The sequence below is a fragment of the Struthio camelus genome, chromosome 16 (assembly GCF_040807025.1).
Source record: "Struthio camelus isolate bStrCam1 chromosome 16, bStrCam1.hap1, whole genome shotgun sequence".
NCBI lineage: Eukaryota > Metazoa > Chordata > Aves > Struthioniformes > Struthionidae > Struthio > Struthio camelus.
The window spans coordinates 21,435,410-21,462,940 of NC_090957.1; the positions used below are offsets into that span (position 1 = coordinate 21,435,410).

General features: G+C 41.2%; 2 protein-coding genes and 1 long non-coding RNA gene across 11 annotated transcripts in view; 2 read left to right on the forward strand and 1 right to left on the reverse strand.

The window, feature by feature from the left end:
* Positions 1-1,144: 1,144 nt before the first annotated feature.
* Positions 1,145-18,238, reverse strand: LOC138061141 (uncharacterized). 2 transcript variants are annotated; one of them, XR_011134778.1, is made up of 3 exons: positions 18,073-18,238; positions 17,121-17,334; positions 1,145-4,944 (listed from the first exon to the last, which is right to left on the reverse strand). It is a non-coding gene; the product is annotated as an uncharacterized lncRNA (long non-coding RNA). The 2 variants fall into 2 exon arrangements; XR_011134779.1 differs by having other exon boundaries at positions 17,121-17,251; positions 18,073-18,237.
* Positions 2,082-15,539, forward strand: TNFAIP1 (TNF alpha induced protein 1). Its single transcript, XM_009690423.2, has 6 exons — positions 2,082-2,469; positions 4,652-4,821; positions 6,702-6,791; positions 6,901-6,953; positions 9,332-9,527; positions 10,130-15,539. Exons 1-6 carry the CDS (start codon positions 2,082-2,084, stop codon positions 10,346-10,348), a joined length of 1,116 nt encoding a protein of 371 aa, XP_009688718.2. The 3' UTR covers positions 10,349-15,539.
* Positions 18,239-18,425: 187 nt separating the features above from the next.
* The window catches only part of SGSM2 (small G protein signaling modulator 2), an 80,290-nt gene continuing 71,184 nt past the window's right edge, over positions 18,426-27,531 (forward strand). For all 8 annotated transcript variants that reach the window (XM_068909889.1, XM_068909894.1, XM_068909892.1 and 5 more), the window contains exon 1: positions 18,426-18,536. In XM_068909889.1, coding sequence (XP_068765990.1) covers positions 18,480-18,536 — 57 coding nt within the window. In that variant the 5' untranslated portion in view covers positions 18,426-18,479. The remainder of the gene's footprint in view (positions 18,537-27,531) is intronic.

Sequence of the window (27,531 nt, forward strand, 5' to 3'; positions counted from 1 at the left end):
TCCTGATAGGGTGTCTGAACTGCCGTGTTATTGTTCTGCAGTTCTCCATCTGCTTCCCACAAAAGGCAGGAAGGAAAGGACGTAGAAAATTTTCTCTTGCGTTAATGGGTGTAATTAAAGGTCAAATTACTGTTTGCAGCAAAAGCCTCCTAGCTTGCTAGTTAATAAACATGTTACAGTAATAGTATTTGCTCCTACTTGGATAGGCTGGATAGAGAATTTTGCTATCCATTAGAAAGACATTAAAGAGCTCTGTTTGGGTCTGGAGTTATTTCTTTTGTTGCATGATCAATCTGGCTATCTTTAAAAACATGCTTTTGTTTTAAAGAGAGATCGCTATGGGCTAAAACAAGACAGGACATCTGTAACAAATTTGTAGAAATAGAGGTATAACTTAGGTCTACCAAAGGTCTTAACTGAAACAATAAGTATAGTTGCTTCTAGTCTTGATTTACTTATTTGTAAAAGATTATAGTAAACACCTATGTCTAGTAAGGAGGAATTGTGTTATGTGCAATGTGTTTGGAGAAGTTCTGGTCAATTTCTCCATAGCTTTTAGCTCTTCTGGGTAATAAACTTCTTATAGCACCATAATCGCATGCACAGTTTTTGTTTGTTGCTGGCTGCTTACCAGTTTGAAATTACTTTTCTAGCCTAGTTCATTTGTAACATGCAGTTGCCTTTGACTTATATTTGTCAATGGACGACTTGTCTAAAATGATGTGCTCAGAAAAAAAAATTGGCTTGTTCAGATGTAGAAGTAAATTTACTATTGTGTTCTAGGATGATTAGTTGAAAGTAAAGAGTGTTGACAGCTAGTGGGAGTTCCAGCATTTATAGACAAACTGATCTCTCTTGGCACTAAAATTGTTAACATTGGTTTGTGTCTTTGTGACCTGCAAAGTTTTTGTATTGTTTGTTGTTTAATAGATCTTTTTTGTAGTGCTTCCTTAATTAGAATAACATTATGTTAGATATCGTTCTAAGTTCAGTAGCTATTCAAATCTCTGGCAATTTTAAGATACCATCTGTAGCTGCTAAGTAATTTGCTGCACCAGATGGATGGAGAGATGTGGGTTTTTTCCATGCTGAAAGCTGAGGTGGGGTGAGAAGGAAGAGGGATGTGGGAAGAATAGCAATACAGTTAACAGGTTATTATATTTATTTATAAAAGGTCACTCATGTACCACGGGCACAGAACAGAGAAGCGAACAGACGCTTGTAGTCTGAAATAGATAAACAGACAAAAGCATAGTGAGAGGGGAAAAGCCAGCAAAATGTTTCTGAGGCCAACAGTTATTAAAAGAAGGCTAGCTGAGAAACCCGTACTTGTACTTTTCCAGTTAAAGAACCTGAGATCTGGCCTGTTAAACTGAGTTTTGTTCTCCTTTTGTTTGTTTGTTTGTTTCCATTCTAAGCTTCTCTTGGATGGAAAGATAAGTATAGTGAGACTGGGGAGAGGAAGGAAGTTGTGAATGTCTTAGCTGGCTTTTCCGTGAGGCAAATATTCCAAAGACTGGACGTATTTTTTAAATAGAAAAATTAGTATTATATTGACTGCTTGGCATTCCAGGACAGAGGAAAAAGAGTTTTGAATGAAGGATGTACCAGGAAATAGAGCATTATGGCCCAGCATTTTAGTGTCGAGGCACTTGAAAGAGAGGCAGCTGAAACCTCTGTAAATGTCTCCAGTTAAAAAAAAAATTCATATAAACCCCAGCTGGAGACATTGCAGAAAGCTCTTCCATTGTGTTTTAGATTTGCACAAGAAAAAGTTACATTATTTTGGGAAGTTGGGAGGGAGCCAAATTCTAACTATTATTTAAACTTGTACAGGATTGGATGGTGATTGTTATATTGACTGAGGACTAAACAAAAGGAAGTCCAGAAAAGTTTTACTTGCCTCGCTAACAGTAATGCAGCCATAACTTAACAGTATGGTGCTGAACAATCATTATATTGCTGTGTAAGTTGTTTGAAAAACACTTACGTCTTGTTTTGTCAGAATTTGTGCAGATGTGTCCTTAAGAATCTACTGAATACATTTCTTCTTTAATGTGGGTTTCCTGTTTTTGTTTTAAATGGTAATTCCAGGCTTCTGTATTGATCTTTATACGTTTCTGTTTCAAGGGTCCAGTGGGTTACGACTGTTTTTGCCTTGCACTCCTCATCTCGTGACTTGTGACTCTTCACCAATCACGGCGGAATCCATCAAGCCCACGCTCTGCAGGGTTGTCATCTATCTACAGAAGGAGATGTCAGGGGACACATGTCTAACCACCCTTTGTCCAGCTGCAGGATCCAAGCCCAAAACTAGCAACTTCAAAGGGGGCAACCTTGGTAACAAATATGTGCGACTAAATGTTGGGGGTTCCTTATATTATACTACGGTTCAAGTACTGACCAGGCATGACACAATGTTGAAGGCTATGTTCAGTGGCAGAATGGAAGTGCTCACAGACAAGGAAGGTAAGGGGAATGTCTTTTGATGTGGAGAATTTTGTAAAACAATAGTTTTTGTAGACTATGCTGAGTGAAGGGTATAAGGAAAAACGTATTCGGAAAGTAATTTGGAACATTAGGCACCCAGCTCCCATTGGCTCTAGCAAGCCTCCGTGCCTTATGAAAATGTGCTCTTTTGTTACTAAAATTAACTAGAGGAGGGACTAGTTCTCTTTGCTACAATCCCAGCTGGTACACAGATTGCTGACGTTATCAAGACTGAACATACGGCACATGGGTTGTCATTTATTGGGTGATATATAGTGGTGTCAATCAAAACTGGGGGTGGGGGGACATTCAGTTTTCATCTTTCAAACTCAACAGCCTTGCTTGCTATGTTGAGGATTCTGGGTTTTTTTCCCCTCCTAATAGTATGTTCCACTTGTTGCTGACAATACATATCCATGTTGTGACAGTATTTAGTCACCAGTCAAGTATTATGTCGCCTCATGCTGGACATTGATTCCTGGCATTATAAAAATAAAAATCCATAATAAATTATAGAGAACAGAACAAGTAAGAAGACTGATGTCAGCAATGCCTATGAATGCTTCTGTTTTCCTCTCTTTACTATCCCATAGCAAAATGATACCTTAGGAATGAGGCTTGTAGCACTGTGGAGAAGAGATTGAGAGAGGATGGCAAGTATTTAACCTCTTGGTGTTTCAGAATATTCATCTGTGAAAGCTCTTCCACATGCTGAGACTGCATCAATTTAAACTTGATGCATAACAGTGTTTTTACTTAAACTGACACAACTTCTTTGTGTGCATATCACTTAAACCAAATTCCTCTTGAGTACGCTGGTTTGTATATGACTAAATCAGTTTAGCCCAGCAATTTTGTGTAAGAGCCTTAGCCTGAAGAGAGGACAGGGTTAGTGTTCTGACAGCCACAGCTGGAGAATCTAGTAGTGGTTTAGTCTACTTTTCTTATAATGTCCTCTGCACCTGGGTCCCCAAATACCATTTTTTTCCTGCCTTCCACATTATGGAAGAGAGTTTGTCACTGTACTAAGTCCTCTGCTTGCGTGTGTCCTGCATTGCTATTGTTTGCCAGCAAGTCAGACATCCTGTTTCCTAGTCAATGTGCCCTCAGGGATGTTTTAGAATCAGAAAAACGTTCATCTACTACTCCTTCCTGTGCTGCTTCCACTTTCCACTCTCTCCTGATCTGTCTGTGTTCTTTACTCGTATTCGGAGACCGGAACAGTGTTTTTCCCACACTGTGTTTTCTGGGCTATTCTATGTTTTGGCATCCCTGGAATACTTTTCTTTTTGTTAACTCTGAACAACAGTAGAAGATGGTTGGGAGGCTGACAAATTTTTCTAGGTAGGCCACAGAACTTAGCCCCAATTCACTTGTTGCAAATATTTGCAAATTCCTTCTTATACTTTTCCCTTAGCTTTCTTAGTAATAGATTTCTAAGTTTCAAGTGCCCAGCATTACACTGCAGCAGCACTTGATACATTTATTCCCATACAAACACAGCAAAACCCTATTTTGCTGGGAATATGGCAAGCCTCTAAATGAAACAAGCAGCTTGCCTAACAATAAGCTTTTTTTTAAGGTTTGAATTGCTCGGTCAGTCAGTCAAATAGAACTCTAAAAATGCAAACTGGTGATTTCTTATAGTAGTTAAGAAGATCCATTCCTAATAAATAAAGGATCAAACACAGAAAATGATTTTAGTCAGGCAGCACATGGACTGATCAGTAGATACAGTGCAGCCAGGTTCCTGCAGGGATTTTAATGTCTCTTGAGAGAAAGCTGGGTATTTTTAGTTTTTTTTTCTAACTGTGTTTTTCTTTTGGGGTGCTGAAAAGTAGATTTCCAAAGAATAGAAAAGAAGCAGAAAAGAGTAGAGAAGTCTTCCAAAAGTACATTTCCAAAGAGGAAAGTAGATCGCCAGAAGAGCAATTCCCCTGTCATTTTCTGTTCTGTAACCAACTTCAATTTGCTCAAAGTCAGTAAAGACTTTCACTGAATGAAATGGGAAACAGATCATACGCAGTTTCAGGGAAGTTTCAGTAGGCTTCTTATCAGCTTATGAAACTTGAATGCAGTTTCCATGTTTAACCTCTCTGAAAAGCTGTTGTTTGCCTCCCACTGTTGAGGTGATTGAAATGTTGTGATGGTTACTTTTCAGGCTGGATCCTTATAGACCGTTGTGGGAAGCACTTTGGAACAATTTTAAACTATCTCCGAGATGACACAATTGCGCTTCCAAAACACAGACAGGAGATCAAAGAGTTGATGGCAGAAGCCAAATATTATCTTATTCAGGGCTTAGTAGACATGTGCCAAGCAGCCCTGCAGGTAAGAAATAGAAGTAGCCTGTAGTTATTGGCAGGCGTTTTGCTTATAAATATGACTTAGGATGACTTCAAAGAGTGTTTCATGGTCTTAGATGTACATCAAGTCTTAGGCGCACAAGGTAGCCTGGAAAGAAAATGAGACAGCAGTGAGATAAGTTGTTAAGATCTTATCAAGTACATTTATCAAAGCCGTGGTTTTCCTTGCTGTATGTGGACACTCGAGATTCTGTGATGCTTTGTGTAAGAGAGATTTAGTTTATGCTCTCACAGGAAATGTTCTCAGACCTATTCAATATTGTGGAACAGCCTTTCAGGGCAAAGGGGCCTGTGTTCTCAAGGGGTCTAGTGTAATTACTGATGTGGTTGCATTATCAAGGCAGCTATTTCTTTGTAAGAAGAGAGAAAGATGGTCCAGAAGTTAAATTATATTAATCTAGAACATGAAAGGCTCAGGTTCAAGTTCCTTTCATTTCAGAGATGTCTTGTATGATGATGGGTAAATCATTTTCCTTTGAGCTACCATTCTCTTGCCCAGCTGCCTGCTGCAGAATGGGGATAACAGGACTTTTTCTACTTCACAAGAATGCCAGAAGATGAATAAAGAAGAGATTATGTTCAGAACCAGTCGTATAAATAGAGGGACTGTTTCTTTTATATTTGTATATTTTTTTAATTTAGGAAATAGTGAATTTTGAGTTCCTTTTATGTGAAAAGAAATGAAAAACTGAAATTTAAAGGAAATTCGTTGAATAAACATGATTATTTTGAACACAGATGTTTTAAAAGACCTCATAGCATTTGCCTAAAATTCCGCCAAATTATATCACTTCTATTGGATAATAATAGATAAGCGGATAATGTTGATAAGCAGAATGGGTTGCAAACTTTGAAAATATGGTAATTTTTTTCCACGTTTGACTCTTAATGTAGAAAGAGGAAGGTCTACATGGTGAGCACTGATTACTTTAAGGATTTTTATTTGTATCATCTTACTAGCTCTGTTTGTAAATATATAAGCCCATAAGTAGCTTTATTCACTGCACTACTCCGTATGTGTTCAGGTTCAGCTGACTGAAATCACTTTGTTTGGCTGACTTTCTTACAAGGTTAGCCCAGATATGTATTATTTATATATATATAAAACTTATTATTAATCTTAAGATTGTGAAAAGAATGTTTCTGAAGGGATAAAACTTAGTAATTAACAAATACCTCACATTCAACATACTTCTTGTAGCCACTGAAAGAAGTGCAAAGCTACACTGACAATTTTTCTGCTGGTTTTGAATTTAAAACCTTTCTTCTAAAAACAAAATGTTCCAAGGCTTTCCCATTAGCTATTGAGCTTTCCTTAATTTGCTACATGAGGAATCTGGAGTCACAGACTGTACTTCAAGCTATTGTTGGTTGCTTTTGTACCACAAGGGGAAGAAGTCCATTTCAGTGACATACTGTTCTTCTTGCCAAATGTTCAGTTCATAGTGGCTGATCTTATATTCTGCAGTGTTTTGAGTTATTTAAAACTTGTGCAAACTCTTACTATCCTTTTCTCCAAAAAAGGCTGGAATAATAAACCCACTTAAACCAAGCATGACTTGAGCTCAGAGTCTTTGCTATAGCTAAGAAGGACATCCCCTTGCATCCCAATATTTCAATTATTGCTGCCTTCTGGGAATAAGAAGCCTCTCTGCTGTATTTCTGGGTTAGAGATCAAGGTAATGCTGTGTAGTTACTATAGCAACGTAGGGCTCTTCCTTTGCATCACAGGGTTTGGGAACATGGCGGGAGGTTTTGGAGAAGAGAGCAGCAGCAGATGTTAGTTTCATCATTTATATCCCTTGGGTTTTTTTATTTCCTCTCCCTCTTATTTCTTTAAAACAGGACAAGAAAGACTTGTATGAACCTGTCTGTAACATCCCTATCATCACATCTCCAAAAGAAGAAGAGAGACTCATAGAATCATCAATGAAAGTAACTGCTTTTCTAGAACTATCTAGTGAGAAACTGAATTTCTGCTTAATGTATTCAAACACAGAACTTACCTTTTCTGTTTTTTTTTCCCCCTCTCCTCTCCCAATAGCCTGTTGTTAAGCTGCTTTATAATAGAAGCAACAACAAATACTCTTACACCAGGTATGTCAATTTTCTCTGCACCGTAATGGAAAAATTACCCTTTGACTACGGGAGGGGAGGAAAATGTAACATGGTCTACCTTCCTGTAGCTTGCAACTGCGCTGTTCTATGGATTTGAGTGCAGTTTTTTTTGATGTGAATCTAAGTTGGGAGGAGGGAGAGGAGACAGACAAATCACTTCTGTTGAAGTCTAGCATACAGTTCAGTTGTGCTAGAGAAGGGAGGTATATGTGAGAAAGAGAGTCAAGGGATACGAGACAAGAATGATGAAGCTATTAATACTGGCTGAAACCAGATCTAACTTAGGTAACGCAGTGCAAACTGGTAACCTTGAGTGTAGCCTTCTCAATTCAAAGACAATGCAGCCATGATACCTATCTCTTGATTCTTCACTTTTAATCTTGGTTCTTCATATATCTCCACCAGCACTCTTTTACCCTGACCTACAGCAGTTCTTGATATTCCAGGTCCCCCAATGCCTCTAAATGAATTAATTATTTGGCTACCACAGAAATTTACTGGCTTTTTCCTGTATAAGAAAACATTATTTGGATTTTGTGGTGTAACTATCATGATCCCTTTGTCAAGATGCTACTAGAATGGCTCTGGATTTTCCCAAACCAGTCACTGAAGCAATGTGAATAATCCTTTATGCTATTTACAGTCCTCAGTTTCAGCTGACATGCAATCTTGGAAGCTCTTCTCTCTGTCTTTGTCTAGACAAACTGACTGTGTATCTGTCAGAAAGATGGATTCTAGCAATAATGAGATTTCAGGTAGTCAGCAAATGCTAACTTGAGGGAGTTCTTCAGCAAACTGCATTCTGTATCTGCCACTTGTATTGTACTTGTGCCTGTGTTACCTTTAGTTTATGGCAGTGATGCTAAAGCAAGCACAGGATAGCATTAGTCACCCTGGGTCTGGAAATGTTAACATGCTAGTAATGACAGCAACAGAACTCTAGAGGTTGATACCAGGAAGTGTTTGTGTCCAGCTAGCTTTAGGTTTATAATTATTCCTTGAACATGAATCTTCATGCCTTGATGGTGTTTAAACGAGGCATCTTTGTTTAAAATTCCACACTGGCTGCTAGTAAGCAAAGACTTTTTCCTTCTGTTCTTCCTTATCAACAGTGTAAAAGCAGCTTTTTCATTTACTTTGTCAGTGTGGTCTAATAGCATAAAGGAACAAAGACTGCTCAATTTCTTCGTCCCCGCCCCAGTTCTGCCTCTTGATAGAGCCTTAGATTTGTCACTGGCTGAATCCTAGATTGTTTTATCAAATGATTCTTGAGAGCTGAAATTTTTGTCCAACTCTACATCATGCTTTTTTGATTTAGATCTGACCAGAAATACTTCTCAGACTAAATATTTTACATAAAGCCTGATTGGCTGTTCTTATTAGCAGTGTCTTGATTCGCAAGTACATCATACCCTTCCTGGACCACTTGCAAAAGTTAAGATATTACATACCAAAAAATGATGTTATGCCTCTGGGTGGATTCTTAGCAGCAAGGTGTGAACCTCAACCTTCTGGATCTAAGCATAAGGAGTTTTACTGCTAAAACTAGTAAGACTGGGTTTGTTGTCAAGGGAATAATATTTTCACAGACTTCCACATACCCACACATAATTTCGCGTCCATCTATAAAAGGAGACAGAAATAGGTATAGAGTACGTACTTCTGATACAGCTGCATCCAAGCTAATACTAGAGGAGTAAGGTTTTAGGGTTTTTAGTTGGTCAAATTGGACAGTGGTGGTGTTATTTAAGTAATGTATTTTAAATTTAAAGAGTAGCTTTCTGATAGCTTTACTTGATTTTAAAGCTGTAACACTATAAATATTTTTTTCTCAAGAACACTTGAATCTTTCTTTGAAAAGTAGTTAAGATCCTGCATCTTGGCTGTCAATAAAACTTAGTTCCCTAAATTATGCGTTCACCCTGGAAATCGGCATATGGTATCATTAGTCTGTGTGCAGAACACCTTGCTTTTTAGTTAGCTTTTTAACATGCACCAACTCTTTAGACTTTTGCTGTTACTAAACCTAAACAGAACTGCAGTTAGCATATGATTTAATTGTCTTGAGCATCGGTCAAGAGGTAGTTGTAGATCGTTGATGTAATGATTTGCTGTCGTTATTAATTATCTAACTTGGCCTCTAAAGTCTGATACGTTTGCTCATGGGGATCAGACCATCTTATTTTTATCTCAAGTTGGCGATTACCCTCTTTATTTTTATTTTTTGGCAGCATATAGCAATGAGTCACTACTTGTATTCTGCAGTTAGATCCACGCTTAGAACTGTGGTGGAATAGACGTTAATTCGGTAGATGGCCAGTTGCAAAACTACAAAAACCTTTTTCTTTCTGTTTCAGTAATTCAGATGACAACTTACTGAAGAATATAGAACTGTTTGACAAACTTTCTCTCCGATTCAATGGCAGAGTTCTCTTCATTAAAGATGTTATAGGGGATGAAATCTGCTGCTGGTCTTTCTATGGACAGGGTCGGAAACTTGCTGAAGTCTGTTGTACCTCTATAGTGTATGCCACAGAGAAGAAGCAAACCAAGGTATTGGAGTTTGTCCTACCTGTCTCTTATGGTTAGAGGAAAAACAAATCCCTGAATCACAGAATAGCTGAGGTTGGAAGGGACCTCTGGACATCATTTGGTCCACCCCCTGCTCAAGCAAGGTCAGCTAGAGCAGGTTGCACAAGGCCACGTCAAGTTGGGTTTTGAATATCTCCAAGGATGGTCTTCCTGCCTCTGATTTTGCACAAGTTACCTAAAGACTTGCTTTCAAACACTGCATCTTAAAGGGATGAGAGTTACATGCATGAAAATATGATAATAATTAGCATGATAAATCTAGAGAGTGTCCCTAACTTCAGGAGGTACAACTGGTTTGCACTGGTACAGGTATGCTTATCAGGATCTAACATTTGTATTTACAAATCAGAAATAATCGTATTCCATTCTAGAACAATTTAAAAGAAGAGGTAGGGGATCTGGCAGTTGGAGTAATGCTGTAGTAGGGATTAGACTGCTTTGCTCATCTTTCCCTTTTACAATTGTTTTACTCCTTTTACTGTGAATCAAATTTACATGTGTGTGTGTTCCAGTCATGTTATCCTGTACTGATCAGGAAAAGGACATGTGCTGTTTTTTTGTAGGTTGAATTCCCAGAGGCACGAATATATGAGGAAACACTAAATGTTTTACTTTATGAAACACCACGAGTTCCTGATAATTCTCTGCTGGAAGCAACAAGTAGGAGCCGAAGCCAGGCCTCTCACAGTGAGGATGATGAGGGTTTTGAACTTCGTGATCGAGTGCGCCGAATCCATGTGAAGAGATACAGCACCTATGATGACCGGCAGCTGGGCCACTAGCTTGTCAGCAGAGGAGAAAGGGTTTACTTTGAAGGCCTGTACAGATATTCTTTGAGTGAGATCCAGAAGTAGGGAGGGATAAGTTGGACTCTGGACTAACCTTCCTCTGGCTTCTTGGCTCCTTAAAGAAGCTAAAGGGCATTTGTCCACACAAAGTAACACTAATGGACAAAGGCTTTGAGAAATTGACGTGACTGACATGTCAATTTTGCACCACATGCTTTAAATAGAGACTGACCCCTTTGTTTGCCACACAAGGAGTTGAATCTTGAATACTGCTTCTGACAGTTCATGATTGCTCTTTCATATCTAATGATTTGCCAGTTATCTTATTTCCTGTGAGAAAGTACTGTTTTTCCTGGATAAGATGGTGTGATTTGAAAATCTTTTTCCAGACAGCTGCTCTTTCAGAGTTTTGTGTAACGGATCTTCCAGTTTTTAAATCAAGATGTTAAAGGGGGAGGGGGAGAGAAACTGAACATGGATACTTTTAGCAAACACTACATCCCGATAACCCATGGAGGAAATGGTTAGCTATGCAATAGCTAAATCTAAATAGTCAAATACAGTGCACATGTGATTTCTCCCACTTCTTTCCCCCAGTGCACATACAAAAGTTTTTTTCAAGGTAGCTGTCTTTAGAACTCGATAAAAAACTATAGTCTTCCAAAAAAGTAAGAGTCAAGTCATCAAAAACATTCCTTTTGTATAAAAATGAGAATGTTAACATTATTTTGAATAAATATGTAATAACTTGACCTGGGAGATGGAGAAATAGGTGTGGTGAAAGAGGAAACTTCTACAATTAAGAAAACTTCAGGAATAGATTGTGGCAGGGTTGCCATCCTTTAGGGTTGTGATGGTGTAATCCTTTTTATATAAACAGTGGCAATTTGGGGAAATAGTTTTGCATTAGTTTCCTCTTGTGGCCCAAAAGTGCTATTTGATATTAGATTTCCCAAGCTAGATGGGGTGGGGGGGGGGGAAGTGCAGTGACTGGTGAAGCACAGACTAAACGTTTTTTTAATGCTAAATAATGTTCATGCCCTGAAGGGTGAATTTAAGTTCTGTGCTCTGAATCCCTTCTAGAGCATGTAAGTTGAAGTGGAGAGATAAGAATAGTCATAGAAATCTTGTTATAGCATGAAATAGCAAAATGCCTTGGACATAGAAGAGAGGTGGTTTATACTTAAACTGAAATATCAGCTTTGTTATTCTGAGTGTTTGGCCTGGTGCTAATTGTAAAAGGACCTTTTAGAAGGCTGGTGTCCAACCTGTTCTCCAAACTAGGTCTCTGGAGAGAGTTTTGCGTTTCATATGGAAAAGTTATTAATGTATTTTTAAAAGTTGGATTGTATCTTTCAGTTCTAGGCTGCAGATTCAAATGTTACCACTGTCATAAATGGTTATTACTTGATGGTTGCTCATTGGCACCTATAGATACGTAATACCAGTGGAGCCTGCTTTGTAACTGCTTTTATGTCCGTATATTGTAAATGAACAGAGGAAGCTTCAGGTTCCAGGATGTTTGGGCTTGAAATCCTTCAGTTAGTGCCAAATTTATGTGCAGGTCTTAAACCAAATTACTGCAGAAGCCTGACAAGAAAATAAGCCTAGATTATTATTGTCAAGTCATTAACTAAAATTAAAATGGCAGATGTTTTAGCAGTAATGGATGCTTGCAGAGGAGGGAACAGAACAGTGAATTTCCACTAGGTTAGGCTTTTGGAAATGAGATTGAGGCCTGTTAAGAAAGCACTAATAGCTGTTAACTTCCAGTTTTTATTGCATAGCCAGGCCTCTGTATATGGAGGGTTTTCACTTAGTTCTCCTCACATCGAGGAAGTAGCATTGCCACAGTAATGTACCTGCCTTTTTGTGAAAGGCATCTTTAAAACACTAATAACCAATAGCCTCTTTTCTTTGATAATGCTTTCTGCAAGTTCTTGTTTTTCAGATGGTTTTGCTATCGTGCCAGTGAAAATACAGCTGCTGAGATTAGCTTTGACAACTTTTTTCTTTTGTTTTGTTTTAATTCCACTAGTGTGTAATGTGGGTATTTTTTTGCTGATACTGTTTAAATTACATTGTGGTGAGTGCTTTGACGCTACCAAGAGAGGCTGCAGTCTTTCAGTCTTTTTGCTGTGCTTAATAGCTTCAATTTATTGTCTTGTATTTTGTTTCATCCTGTGACAAATAAGACTGTCATGTAAAATTCATATGTGTGCCACTTCTATTTCTTGGCAAATGATTTATATTAACTTTTCTTACTACTATCAAAGTGATTGTTAGCAGATTTAGTAAATGATGTTGGCAGCCTTGCAAAACTGTTTAAAGCAGTTATAAACAGAAAAATGCCATTATCTTTACATATCTTTTCTCTGGGAAGCACAGGTGTGGGAAGGAGTGCATATGAGAGGATGAGTGTCAGATCAGTGTGCTGGTCCAGAGGCTTTCATTCAGTGGTTGGATTCTGTATTCCCAGGATTCCTTAATGAAATTGATTCAAATGGTGAATCACAATGCTATAAGCAGCAGAGAAAAGCTTGTGTTTTGGTTTAGTTAGTTTTCTTTTTCCTGTCTCCTATAGTAAGCAAGCATTATTACTTTCTGTTTTGAATTTAGATTAAATTAAATTAATCTCTGTAAAGAGACTGTTCTGAGAACCATGTGGGGTTGTCAGAACCTTTTAAAAATTGCAAAGTAACTTATTAATATTTGTAGAATATAGAATATCAGTACAAACTGTAAGCAGTTACGGATGTTTTTACAACATATCTAGATATCCTTTTTACTTCACCTTTGTGAAGGGGATCCCCATCCATTCTCCCTGCTCTTCTCCAAAATATTACCAGTCACAAAACATCTTTTAGATTAAGATATGACTAAAACTGGAATGATTCTAAATAATATTTGGTCATTGCAGACAGAGCACCCTGTCAGTCTGCATGCTTCACTCAGAGTAATGATCTAATTATATAAACACTGAAATTTTGTCTATGCAAAAGACATTCCAAAATCATGGTCTTGGTGTTCTTAGTTCTGACAAATTTTTTCAAGATACGGTTGAAAAGACCCTAGCTAAGTACCTGTGGTTGGATTAGATTAGCAGTCCCTATAGTTCCCTCTACTGGTGCACAGACAGAGATGATAAAACGCCAGGAAATGCTCTGTGAGTGTATTCTGGGATGTGTGCTATTATAAAGACCTGCACACTGCTAAATGATTGTAGTATTAGACATCCACTTCCTAGGTAGGGTTGCTATATTCATACATTGCTGGTAAAATCTGGGTTATTTCTTACCTGAGTGGTTACATACTTGGCATTTTACATGAAATCTCAGTAAATCTAAATGTAGACATGGATGCTGCCACCACTTACACAATTCACAGGTTAAACATTTTTCTAATACAAGGGGTAGAATACATTCTCTTAAAAAAAAAACCCTGCTCGTCTGAAATTGGTCTAATACAAAATGTTAATTGTGTGATATTTTCACCAAAACCATGACATGTTGATTGTATAGTCTAACTACCAGGTTCTGATAATTTTAAATACTGTAGTTTTGACATAACTTATGCTTTGTATTCTTACCTTAATCCTCCTTCACTTAATTAAGGGATATAACTTGTTTTGACAAGAATACATTCTAGAACATACTTTTTACAACCTGGTGTGATAGAGAATAAGTGAAACACTGAAAAGGATAATGCAGCTTTGAAGTGCAGTCTTCACTTATTTTGTAGTAAGCTGTCCGCTTTTAGAGAGAGTGAACAACTGTGCTTGCTAAGAATCTTCTCTGCTGTCTTTAAATATCACAAATGATCCCTATTAAGACAATATAGATTTATAATTATACGCATTTATGTCTGCAAATTATGAGACTTGTCATAACTTCCTACAGAGACCATCACCAGTAGATGTGTTTACCGATGTGCCTGTGAATTTAAAGTAGCCTTTAGGAAGAAGAAACGCCTCTTTGCCTCATTTGTAAAGTATGAATTTTAACTACATCAGCTAGCATTCATTAGCTGGTGGAGCTTCTTTTGAAACCTTACTGTCCTCTTCAGTCTTGACTTCAAGTGAACTTGATGCATTCACATCTTACATTAGCAGGCTGAGAGAATGAGTGGAAAACATCAGCTGACATCTATACACAAGCACTTTAATAAAGGGTTGCATGTTTCTGTAATGGGGTCCTAACATACTGCAAAACAACCTCAGTCTTTACAGAGAGAAGGAGACTTGGTGCCTTGAGTGAATGTCTTACATTAAACAGCTCTTCAGTATCAGTGTTAATTGGGCAATAATGTCAAAAGAGATAGCACTGCAGGGTAGCAGCCTCCAAGTGCTTGATAAATGCCGAGACAAAACTAAATGTTTAACCTTCACCTTGGCATTTAGGTTTTGGAACAGGAGGTATCTATCCTATTGTAACATTCCATTGTGCTGACTTTTCCTCTCCTGCACTGCATAGTTAAAAATAAAATAAATAACCCAGACTAGAATTGCATTGGAGGGACTGATATTATGTTGTAATTGAAAAACTGCATTCTGCTTGGAACAGGTAATACTGTGTTTTTGTTTAGATTTTTTTTCTGGACTTTTTTTTTAATTTTCAGACAAAATTCACTCCTAGAAATATTGATGAAGTATAGCTTAACTGAATGTGTCTAGCACAATTAGATTATATCCTCTGACAATCCTTGGCATTAAATCTATACAGCCGGATTTCATACCACCCATTCTGTTAGGAGAACCGGGGTTATATCAAGAGATGAGGGGACATGAGTTCCAATTTCAGCTTCGCCACTAACTTGGAGACATCGAGCAAATCAGTTGTCCTGTATGTGCATAACTTTCCTGATTTGCAATAAAATGGGGGGGGGGGGGTAAGACCCTCCCCTACCTCAGAGGCGTGTTGAGGCTTAAACTGTGCAATAATAATAAAACACTTTGGATTTCTGTACTCTTTTGTATCCAGAGGGTAGTACATATGCTTGCCATTCCTGTTTTAACTGACATTCTATGATCAGCTGTTTTCTGATAGCATCAGGCTTTTGTTTTATTTTTATGTCTAACTTTTAATGGCAGTAACCATATTAACCATTGAATAAAGTGTTTCCTCTGTCTTTTATCAGAGTGTTGAATGGAAATGAAACACTAATTTTAATAAACAGTTATATTTTATATCTTCTGTGGGTTTTTTTCTCTCCATCAGAAATTTTAATTGCCTCACAATGGTTTCTTAAAGTATATACTTTTGTTTTGCACTGTACTTGAGATCCTCACCAAGTACTTAGGATGCCTGAAATACTGTATCAGCAAATGGCTTTGTATTATGTGGAGCTCTTACTACCTTTCATCCATCCCTGGAAATGCAGGCTATAATTCTGTAGGAGATACCACCGTGTTTATAGGTGTACCGCAGATAACTAGTTTTGGCTTTCTCTGGGCTTTACTTCCTAATAAGAGCTTTCTCTGGGCTTTACTTCCTAATAAGAATCACAGAGAATTTTGACCTTGCATTAAGAAAATTTCTGTTACCACAGAGGTAACCTAACTTGCGCTTGGAAAGTCTTTAACCTTGCTTGACTGATGCAGCAATCTAGCAGGGAATTAGATCCAGAGATTTAGTCTGTGTTCTGCAGTAGATGTGCTTTGAGCTAGCCAACACAATCTTATCAACTGTCTATTCTATTTAGTTGTTTTCTTTGCTGCTGTTACCACCCTTTTTCTTAGCTGTCTAAGTCAAGATTTGTAGTTAACATCTTGAAGCGAGGAAATGATCCTTCTTTCTATTGTCTGCAGGCTGTATTGGTTACAGTTGCAGAGTTGCTACTTCTAAAGTCATGACACCCATTGTGTGGGGTAGACTGATGAAATAATTGCAAAAAATGACCTATTTCCATAGCTAAATTGCAGTAGAGGGAAAAATAAAAGTAATGTTAGTATTTTTATTCTGCTGTGAGTGACAACCACAGAAATAATATTCCACAAAGTATCTGAATGTTTTTGAAAATATTACATAATCTTTCTGCTTGGAAAGGCGAGAAACTTCTCTGTAACCTGTGTTTTCAAGGGCATACCAGCTACTGCTTCCTACAGTTGTCTTGTTGAGAATTGGTTTACCTGTAAGGTAGGTAGGTGTTACTACCCTGGCTCTATGATGTATTAGCGCCTGTAGAAACTGAATCTGTTTTTCCTCATCTTGGTAGGACTTTTTGTCCTTGCAACTGGGTAATATGCTTTAGTCTATTAACTGCCTCTTTCAGATTTGCATAGTTATTCCATCTAGCCGGTGTGGCTCCCTTTCTTCTTTTTCCTTTTTTGCCTGCCCTAAAGGAGCTCTATCTCATTTTCAGTGTGGTCAAGATCCTTCTGCTTGCCATCTCTTCTTTTTTTCTATGGAATTCTCCCTTTGCCTGGATGTTACTGTGGCATGTTCTTTCCTGTGCAGCCACAACTATTGTTAGGATTTTCAGTAGCAGCTACAGGACTTAACTGACAGCGAGCTCTGGTTTGTTAAACAGCCTGAATACTGCTACTAAATGAATGATCTTGCCTATATCCTTCTCTGCTTTGTAAAGAATAGCTTAAAACACCTCATGGGCACTCCTTGTGGTTTTGCAATTAAAATACTGTAGCTCTGCCAAGACCAAAAAGTGAAATTACCTGTGAGTATGCAAGTATGCTGTTTACTCTTTTAGCATTATATTGAAAAATAAGGGATTAAGCTCTAGAAAAAGCAGATTAATACATGTAACTGACCTGATGCTTCAACCACCTTCTCTTCTCTAGAGATGTCGGTGTGCAGCTCCAGCAGTCCTAGAGATGTACTGAACTTCCCTGCGACCTCTGTCTTGGGGAGACTCTTTCAGGACCAGCTTCCTCACTTGCCCCTTTGGTAAGGGGGTGGGAGGCGGGGTTCAGCGACAACGGCTCGGTACGAGGTGAAGTGTACCAGAAGCGTCGGAAAGGGGAGCTGCGGGGCAGGCTTGCTGCGAGCAGGCACCACCAGGGCCCTCGCCCAGCGGTGGAGCCCCTCAGGAAGCCTGGCGGGAGCCCGGGGGTCCGCGCGTTACTTCCGCGCTGCCTCAATGGGGGGGAGTGGGGGGGGGCAGGGGGTGTCCGCAGGCTGCCTCAGCGCTGGGAGCCCCGCGTTACCTCAGGGGTGGGGGGCGCGTTACCTCAGCGCTGAGGGGCGCGCGCCGCCTCGGCGGAGTGGGGGGCGCGTTACCTCAGCGCTGAGGGGCGCGCGCCGCCTCGGCGGGCGGGGTGGGGGGCGCGTTACCTCAGCGCTGAGGGGCGCGCGCCGCCTCGGCGGGCGGGGTGGGGGGCGCGTTACCTCAGCGCTGAGGGGCGCGCGCCGCCTCGGCGGGCGGGGTGGGGGGCGCGTTACCTCAGCGCTGAGGGGCGCGCGCCGCCTCGGCGGGCGGGGTGGGGGGCGCGTTACCTCAGCGCTGAGGGGCGCGCGCCGCCTCGGCGGGGTGGGGGGCGCGTTACCTCAGCGCTGAGGGGGGCGTCGCCTCGGCAGGGTGGGGGGGGGGGGAGGCCGCGTTACCTCAGCGCTGGGTCCGCGCGCCGCCTCGGCGGAGTGGGGGGCGCGGTACCTCAGCGCTGGGGGGTGCGCGCCGCCTAGGCGGGGTGGGGGGGGGGGCGCGTTACCTCAGCGCTGGGTCCGCGCGCCGCCTAGGCGGGGTGGGGGGGGGGGGCGCGTTACCTCAGCGCTGGGTCCGCGCGCCGCCTCGGCGCTGAGCGCGGCGGTCCCGCCGCCTCGGTCTGGCCGGGCGGCCGCAGCGGCTCGTCGGTTCCCCCCTTCGCCATCCCCTCAGGGCGGCGGCCGCGGTGCAGCGCGGTTGCCATGGGCCCCCTCCGCGCCCGGTGTGGCGGCGGCAGGTGCGGTGCGGCCCGGCCCGCCCCCGCTGCCGCCCGCGGGAGGGCCGGGCGGCCTGACGTCAGCGGCAGCCGCGGAAGATGGCCGCGGAGCGGCGCGGTGTGCCGCAGCCTCGCCGCGCTCGGCCGAGCGGCGCGGAGCCTTCGCTCCGGCGGCGCTGCGGCAGCGGCGCGGGCGGGCGGCCCTGAGCGCGGGGGCACGGCGCGGCGGGCGGCCCCGCTCCCCGCTCCGCCATGAGCTGCTCGGCGGACGCCGTGAAGGAGAAACTGCTGTGGAACGTGAAGAAGGAGGTGAGGAGGGACGGGGCCGGCCCGCCGCGGCGGCTCCCCCCCGCCCCCGCAGACCCCGCTCCCGGGCGCGGCCGGGGCCCGGGGCTGCGCCGCCCCGCGGAGGGACGGGGCGCCGCTGCGAGGCGAGGCGGGCACAGCGCCGCGCTCCCGCGGCCCCTCCGCGAGGCGGAGGCTCCCCCGCGGCGCCGGGCTCGGGGTCCCTTCCCCGGTAAGGGCGCCGGGGCCTCGGCTCCGTCCTGCTCGCCCTCCCGCCAGGCAGGGGGCTGGGCGCAGCCTCTCTGATGCCGGAGCAGCCTCGTAACGAAAAACTAAGCCTTCTGCGTGATGAATTTGTTTAATCTCTTCTGCAATAGGGCTGATTCTTAAGAGTTTGCCTGGAGTAAATAATATAAAGCTTTGGCCAGATTGAATTAAAGTCTAATTTCCCTTCAGGAGGCAATGAATGAGAAGTGGAGGATTTGTTCAGCCACAACTGTTTAACCCTTTCTGTGCTTGTTACTGTAGCAAATTGTATCCTTCTCTGATAGGAAAAAAAATATTAAGGATCTTCCCATCTAAGTTGTTGAAGTTGACATTATAACACTGTTCCAAAAATATGTCAGTAGTGTTGTGGGGTTGGCCAAAGAGACCCTGGGAGAGGAGATGCTTGTCTCTGCGGGCTCATTCTTTACTCAATCCCTGTAGCAGGTGATAGTCGTGGTGATCTGCTGAAGTAAGTCTGTAGTGAGCTAATAGTTCTAGCTCTCTTCTCCTGGGACTGTTTCTTTTATTCCTAGATTCTTACTAACTTTCCCTCAGCTATGAGTTTGAGAGGAGGAAGGAGGAAAATCAGTGATAAGAAGGTGAGCCTGAAGATACTTGTTTGTGAAGTGAATTAGCTTCCAAATGTCAGAGCCCTGTTTTCTGATGGAAAGAAATAGCTATTTCCTTTCTGATCAGGCTATCAGCCAGCAAGGCAGTAGGAGATCACTTTCTTTGGTTTGCTACAGCCCCGGAAATCTGAAGTCCCTTGCAGCCAAGCTTTTGGACTACTTGGTGTGTGTGAGTGCAGGTGCTCTTTACACTTGCAAAATTCCTTAACCCTCCTTTGAAAGAGGTGGAGCTTTTGAATATCGTGAGGGCTTTTTTTCCCCCCACTCTTGTGCATATGTCATTATCTTTAAAATATCATTTGTGGTGTTCATGTTTCTCATTGTCAACATCCTTCTCTTAATATTGTGGTCTTACTTGCACAACTTGCACCTGAAAAGTTGTGAATGGAGTTCTACTCAAAATTCCTGTAACGTAAGGGTCCTTGCATGGCCAATAGCAAGGTAGCATTTAACAGGAGGCTGTTACAGACCATTTTAGGAATCTGAGAAGGTATATGTTACTTCTGTGTTCAGTGATGGATGGTGGAAGTTGATGAATTACCAAATTGAACTCTAATTTGATTTAGTAAATTAAATGCAGAAACAAACGCAAATTCTCCATACCAAGCTCTAGTAGAATCATCATTAGTCAAAAAAGAAATATACAATTTTCTGTGTAGAGCTGTGAAATATTGCTTTCTTAGCTCACTGTGTCCTGTACACAGAAACTATGCTCTTGAAACAGACTGGACTCTTTAGGCCCATCGCCAGGCTGGCCAGAACCAGTTGCCTTATTTGGAGCTGCAAGAAATTTTGTTAGTAAAATAACTTATCTGTAGAGAGAGTTCCTCCTTGACCCCTTGCAAGATAGGCTGCCCTAAAGCTTAAGCCTCTAGTTGCATAAGCTAGCAAAATTAGAGACTTAACAGTTGAAGAGAGTGTCAGCTAGTATAAAACACAGGACAAGCTGCACAGGAGTCAGCTACTCTTCTCAGCTGTATTTAGCTAAGTTGGCATATAAAGGATGCTGGTTAGCAGCACGTCCAACATGATTTGCACCAAGTCTTCCCTACAAGCCTGAACTCCTCTTATGCTCCTCTTACTAAATAAAGACATAGTTGGCAGGCTAGAGCAAATTATGTCAATGCTCTTGCTGCGAATGAGAAATAGAAAAGACTGGTCTTGATGAGCTAGTAGATGTGTCTAATCCGTGAACCACAGCTTCCACTGGGATAGCATAGCATAGCAGTTATTTGTAGTTTGCAAAGGTGTTAAATTGAGTAAAACTGGATGTGGACCAAACTCTTCTGTTGTTGGGATAGTAGTTGCACCTAACCAAGCTTGTACCTATAATTCAGCTTAGTTTTTATGCTGATTTTCATTTGTGCCTCATGCAAATTGTGCTGGTAAAATGTAGTCCAGATGTCCTGCTTTTATATCTTTCCAAGTTGAAAAAAACTTATAATCTTGTATTAGAATTTTGAAGTTAATGAGAGCTGAGTCTGCCTGGGCCTCTAAGCTAGCTTTTATTTCTCTTCAATCAATAATCTCTGCTGAAGAGTTTAAACCTTACCTGGTGGTGTCATCAACAGAATTGTCTCTGGTCATGTGGTGCTAATACCTGTGCTTTCAACAGTACGCTGACAAAGTGGAGAGGAAGGCTGGGTTAGTTTGTCTCAGTCCCCTTTAAGCAGCAGTGTGCTATTTGCGTGCTGAGGCAATGTGACAAAGTGATGTCAATACAGGCACGGAACTGAGTTCAGTTCTTGGATAACTGCTTACCTACTGTGCCTGAACAGGGATGATGGTGTTTGACCACGCTTACAGTGGGACTAGTAATACTTCAGTCTTTACAAAGAATGCTGTTCATTACCTGTCAGGATGTGTTCCAGAGTTCCTGCTGCGCTTTGCCTCTGGATGGACTGACTGGCTGTTTAACACAGAGCTACCGAAGCAAGGCCCTGTCTGAGACCTCTCTAACAGCAAACTCTTTGCGGTCCCTGCCAAGGTGTGCTTGGAGGAGGTGCTTGTTGGTCTAAGTGTACGCTGGTCTAAGAGCAAAGTCTTGAACACACTCCAGATGAAAGTGCCAGCTCAATGAGAGTGGCCATCTCTCTCCAGTACAATCAACTATCCTATTTTGCATTTGTGTGGCATTCAAAATATAACAGCTACGTGTAGCTACCTGTTCTTTCATAAGAGCTAAGCGGGGATGTAATGCATATCCATCATAGCACTAAAAATTTTTTTCAAAAACCCCAAAAACCTAATCGTCCTTCTGTCCCTTCCCCTTACCGTGCATTCACCTCACAGCTGGGGAAATCAGAAGTGGCAAGACAAGAAGGTTCATTAAAGATCACATGAAAAGTTGCTGCTTACAGCCAAGGTTCCTGAGCCTGAATCTGGTGTCCTAATATTTGTCAGAGATGAAACTGGAGTTTGTCAGATGTTTCACTCAATGTCAGTTGAATGGAAGTATCAGTGTAGAGATAGACACATAAAGAACAGTGTGAATGTGAAATTGTAGAACCACGTCCTAGAACAACCCAACACCTTTCTGCACTGCATTGAACAGGTATTGTTCACCTCTCTCATGTGCTAAAGGCTACATTTTGATGCAGCTATGGACTTGCCGCTTCATTTAGAAATTTTAGCTTAAAATAAGAGCTTTGGGCCAAAAATGGCATAAGGTTTGATTTAGAAGGGTGCACACTTGCTCTCCTAGGTTAATATGTTTACATAAATACATACATAAATTGGAGAAATGTTTTCCTGACCTAAATATTGCAATATTGAGCTAATGCGTGAAAGTGAAAATGAAATTGATTTTCATGATTCAAGCCAGCTTGAATTGAGGAGAATAAATAGTGTATATATATATTTAAAATCTCAGGTTAATTTGTCTTTAAAATGTCTAAAATGTTTTTAACTGGACTGTAGCTTTTAAATTACTTGAATAGCACTTGAGTTATCCATACTTTCGGTATGGCCTAGGTTTTTGTTTTGCCTTTGATTTGATTTTATTTCTCCAAATCCTTATAAATGCTCTTTTGGAGGATTTATATTGACTTGGCTTTTTTGGATTGCCCAGAGCTTTCCATTCTAAAATAATCGTGATAGCTTTTTCATGATTGTTTATATGTTGAGGTAACGCCTCTTGCCCTGACTTATAGCCTGTACACTATACAGACTTATAATAGGGGACCCAGTCTCTTGTGCTCATGTTAAGACAAATGGTATTGAGAGGAAATCAGAGACACTGAAATTGAGGTTTTCTTTTTAAACAGTCAATGGAATCAGAAATTGAATACAAATCTTTAATATACAAACCACCAGGTTATGCTGCCCTTAAAAACAGTAAATAACTTTTTCTTGTAGAATTTTAAGCCTCAGTTATTTTTTGTGCTAATTTTCATGCAGCCGTTTATGCCTGCCTGTTTGTCTTTTTGTGCTGATTTTCTTCCTCTAAAAACTTGTGACTAGCCCATATCCATATATATTCTCAAAGCTGTCATTCCCTTCCCTTGTCCTTTAAACCCAAGCTCTTCCTTCTGTTGCGTTATTTTCACATAGCCTCAATATCTAATGGAGTTCAGAGTAAGTGTATTCTTTTTGTATGTTGTTTGCACCAAACCTATTACAACTCAATTGTCTTTGTAAAATACAAAATGGTACCCTGAAAGCCACTTGGTGCAAAGTGTTGTTATTATTTTGCCTCCTTTCCCCCAGCAAAACCTTTTATGTGTTTCTTTTGGGATTATTTAATGCTGTTTGCTTTTTCTCAGATGAGCTTTCTGTTCCCACTGGTAAAGAATGTATTTTGTTGATCCTAATAGAAGGGAGGGCATGTAATGTGTTTTGAAAATTTGGCTCTACTGGGATTCATGCCGAGGCTGCTTGTAAGTTCACATTTCAAACATTTCTCTCTCTCTGCAGGAAAATCTGTTGTGACAGGTAGGCTCATAAAACAGGCTTTTCTCTAGCCATTTCCTTTTTCCTACTGAAATGGAGGTTTTTTGCCATTTCTGGATTTAAACACAGCACTCTTTCTAGCTGTGAAACAATTGGGGTAGCAATAACCTTAGCAGCTTTCACCATGAAAGATTTCAGAGCACTCATAAATGGAATTGCTGGTCCTTAAATGCAACCACCTCTGGGTAGAAATATGGTATTTATTTAACTGTTTGTATTGACACCAGCCAGTTCTTCCTCAAGAATAACAAAGATGCTGTGCAGCTAGAGCGATCAATAAATGGGATGAACAGTAACAATACAAGCTAAAGAAGGCAAGGATGTTGGGCATAAAGTTTCCTCCTTTGAGGAAAAATGCCGTGGGTTTTAACTGTGGTCCTGATTATTCTAGTATTTTATGTGCCATGTTCTTTGCCTCCAATTGTGCATTCTTTGCCTCCAGTTGTACATTGTCCTAGTGGTGAGCACCCCAGCATGATGAAGTGATGGGGAAAGCACTGTAACCTGTATTTTGAAAAAGTGTTGCTGATTTGAAAAGTAATTCCTAAGCCTAAAGATTGCAGATAATAATATTGAGGTGTGCTGGGTCAGCCATAATCAGAAACCCATCTTTGTGATAGTTTAGCAAAACTGTGGTAAGACAAATCCTATCTGTCTCTGCTCCTTGGGGCAGACCAGTAGCTCAGAGCTGGGAGATGTAAAGGTGATACCTGTAGGTGTCTTCTAGCCCTATGCCTGTGTATAAAATAGTATACAATTGGTGCATGATTCTTCTTAGTAGTCTTTCATTTTCTTGGTCTCATACACTGTCAAGTTCCTGCAAAATTGGAGTTTCTTTCCATTTTTAAAGCTTCCTTATAACAGGACTTACGAAATGAAACATAGAGGCATTTCTCTTGTGTTTCTTTTTGGTGAAATGTATTATTAAATAATCCATATCTTTTGACTTAAGTCAAAATCCATATCTTTTGACTTAATCCATATCTTTTGACTTAAGTTTGGTTTAGGAAAAGGTTAGATCAGCAAGCCATTACAGTGCTGTGCAAATGTACAACAGCTTTGGTCCAAGGAGCTTACCTTGCTTTACAGATGGATAATTCTGCCACCAGAATATTCTACACCCCCGAATGCCAAGATTTTTACTCAGGTAGGCAGACCTTTCTCTGTCTTTGCTCTCTAATGACTGGTAATCTTGGTGCCCTCAGAGTCTGTTACCTTCTCCAGGGAGAGCAGAATGTCTTCGGAGTCCATCACTGGGCTCTGTTAAAGCTTTGTGTGGTTCCCTTGGAGCATTGCTACTCCTGGTTCGTGAATGGAGAGACTGAAACACAGAAGCAGCTTGCTAGATGCTTCTACCACCTGGCAAGTATAAATCAGCCGCCTAGTTAAGATGAGTGGATACTGTATTGATTTTACAAATAAAGCACAGAGAATGGAGGTGATGTTTCCAAGGCAACAGAGGGAATCTGTCACACCTGGGAATGGAACCTCAATAGCCTGTTTCCCACTTGAGCAGGTTTATCTCCAGGTGCCTCTCTGTCTGTTGACAGTGCTGCCTCTGGCCAGAGGAGGCAACCCTTTATCTCTTGCAATAAATGCAGTGTGTTCGAAGCAGTTCAGTAGATTTAACAGGTTTCTTTGCCAGTGCAGGTGGATGGATTAAGGTGGGGAGTTGTTGTTTCTTTTAATGAGACTAATTTACAGTTTGGTCAGGTTCACTAGTATTTGCCTGTAGGTGTTAGCGTAGGTTTATGCTCAGAAGGCTTCATTTACAAGTGCTTCCCCAGAGCAGGCAGCAGGGCCACTGACAGCATAATTCCCTACACAGAAAACATACCAGATTGTAAAAATTATTAGAAAAAAAAAATTCCCCATCAAACTTGTGTTCCATTTTATCAGTAGCAGTTTGATTTCATTCCTTGCCTGGAGCATCCCTGAATTACATGGCAGTGAGGAATGATGTGGGATTGGCGAACACTGCATTCTAGCTTTTGAATCTTCACATTTACCATCAATGTCCTGAAAGTGGTTTCTGTTAACATTCACTAACTCCCCAGATAATGTGCAAAGATTGTTTTGTATTTGGTGGCAGCTGTGATCAGAGACTGATTGCTTGCCTGGTCTATTCTGTTTAGCTCCTGAGGTCCTGGATTCAAAATCTAGTTGACAGGCTGGCCATATGGTGCTGCTGTATAAAAGCAGGGTTGACTATTACATCTGAAACCTTTTTCTTTCTAATTTGTGATGCAGTTTAGGTTTTGCGTCCTTGAGGTGAAGGAGTGGGGTCTAAATGAACAACTGTAATAAAAATATAAGTGAGGGATGCCTGGAAAATGTGCGGTAGAGTAGGGTATTGGCCTCTGAGCTAGAGAGTTCTTCTTCCTAGTATATAACTCTTCTTCCTCCTCATAGTCAGGAATTGGGTTCCTCTTACTGCTCTCTGGAGAGTTGTATCTGAAATCACAATCTGCAATCCTGTTTACTTAATGGCACCTGAATTCATGTCTATGAACTTGAGTCATGTGTGCATGACTTACCCTTGTGCTGCTCTCTAGTGCTTCCTTTTCTGCCCACATTAACGCTAGCAGTAGTCAGAGATACCTTTTCCCTTTGGTAAGTCAGACCTTTCATTTAATAGCTTAAATATGATTTTCAAAAACATTTTTTCATCCAAGTGAAATCAGAACAGTCTGCAAAGGTTAGGTCATTGTTGTTGTCCTTGTTTCACATATGGGTTAGCTGAGGCATGGAGATGAGTTGGCTTGGAGGTAGCTGATGGCACTGTCTCTTTACTTCCTACTACAAGCTCTGTTTGCCGGAATGTACTGTCTCCCATCTGTGAAAATGCAGGTGAGGTTCTGAGCTGGAATTTAAATAGACAGCTGCACAGCTGTCCTGTCCCATTCCCTTTGCTGAGCTGTGGTCTATCTAGTTGCTATTATCTAGATGATTTCAAACTTCTAAATGAAGTTTGGAGCAAGTTTTGTGGTGTTCTTGCCAAGGCAAACAGACATTAAACTTGTAAGTCAATAATGATTTGAATAAAAATGTGCAAAGGGGACTGTTGGTTAAACAGGATAATTCAGGTGCTTTCTCTGTGAGATGCCACCCATGAGTCCTTCTCACACCATTGCTTCTTTTTTGACATCCTCTCACTCTGTCACTTTCCACTGCTTTACTGTGAAGTCCAAAGTCTTATAGCCGTGTCAGAAATGCCATAGCAAATAAACAAATAACCTTGTTGATAATTGATATTGTCAAGCCTAAGTATGCAAACAGCAATGAGCCAGGTTTTATAAAGAGCAAAAGACTTGCTTTAAAGTACTCAGATATAAAATCTGGTTTTGAAGTCTCTTGCATACATTTGCTTTTTTTCCCAAGGTTTTTTTTTTGCAACCTAGAGTGCTCCTTTTAAAAAGTCCAGATTCTTGGATTACTTCGATCCAGAATTTGGGGCTCTAAGCAGAACTCCACATGTTGAAAGGCTTGTGCAGCAAATGTGTCAGCTGGAGATATTGCTTCAGCCTGCTGCTGGGAATAGGAGTAGGGGTGGGGTGTGTGTAGGAATTGGCATGGAAGCCTCAGAACGATCGGCAGGGGAAGGCATGCTTGATTGCAACCTCTAAAATTGACCTTGCAAATGAGCTTGTTGGAGGAGGAAGCCCTTCAAAAAACCTTTGTAGGCAGTTGCCGCCTCCTCATCCCAGCAGTGCAAATGCAGAGCCCAGCTGTTGATCAGGTGTTGCACCTGTAGCTCCCACTGGTTCCAGTGCTGAATGGGAAGGCTTAAAACCTTTGGACCTGTCGACACTATAATGAAGTGGTAACTCAGCTGGCTTTAATCTATCTCTCTCAGGTATCAGATGCAGCCTAATGAGAGCTCAGTGCACAACAGCCAGGTGTACTGCGAAGCATCAAGTGAGGTGGTCAGTTGCTGGCCTCCTGGGTTTGAAATCCTAGTCTCTGCTGTAGGCTAGCTTGCACTAGCTGATCAGCTTGCACTGGTACTCAGGTTAGACTGGGTTGATATACAGGCCATCTTGTTGAGCTTGTTGGTAAAGAGCTGCCTGTGGAAAGGGAATGATTACTGACCAGACAATTCTCTTACCCTATTTGTTGGACTCCAGGACTGCTGTCCAAATTATTTTCAAGCTTTTAAAAAAAAAAAAAGT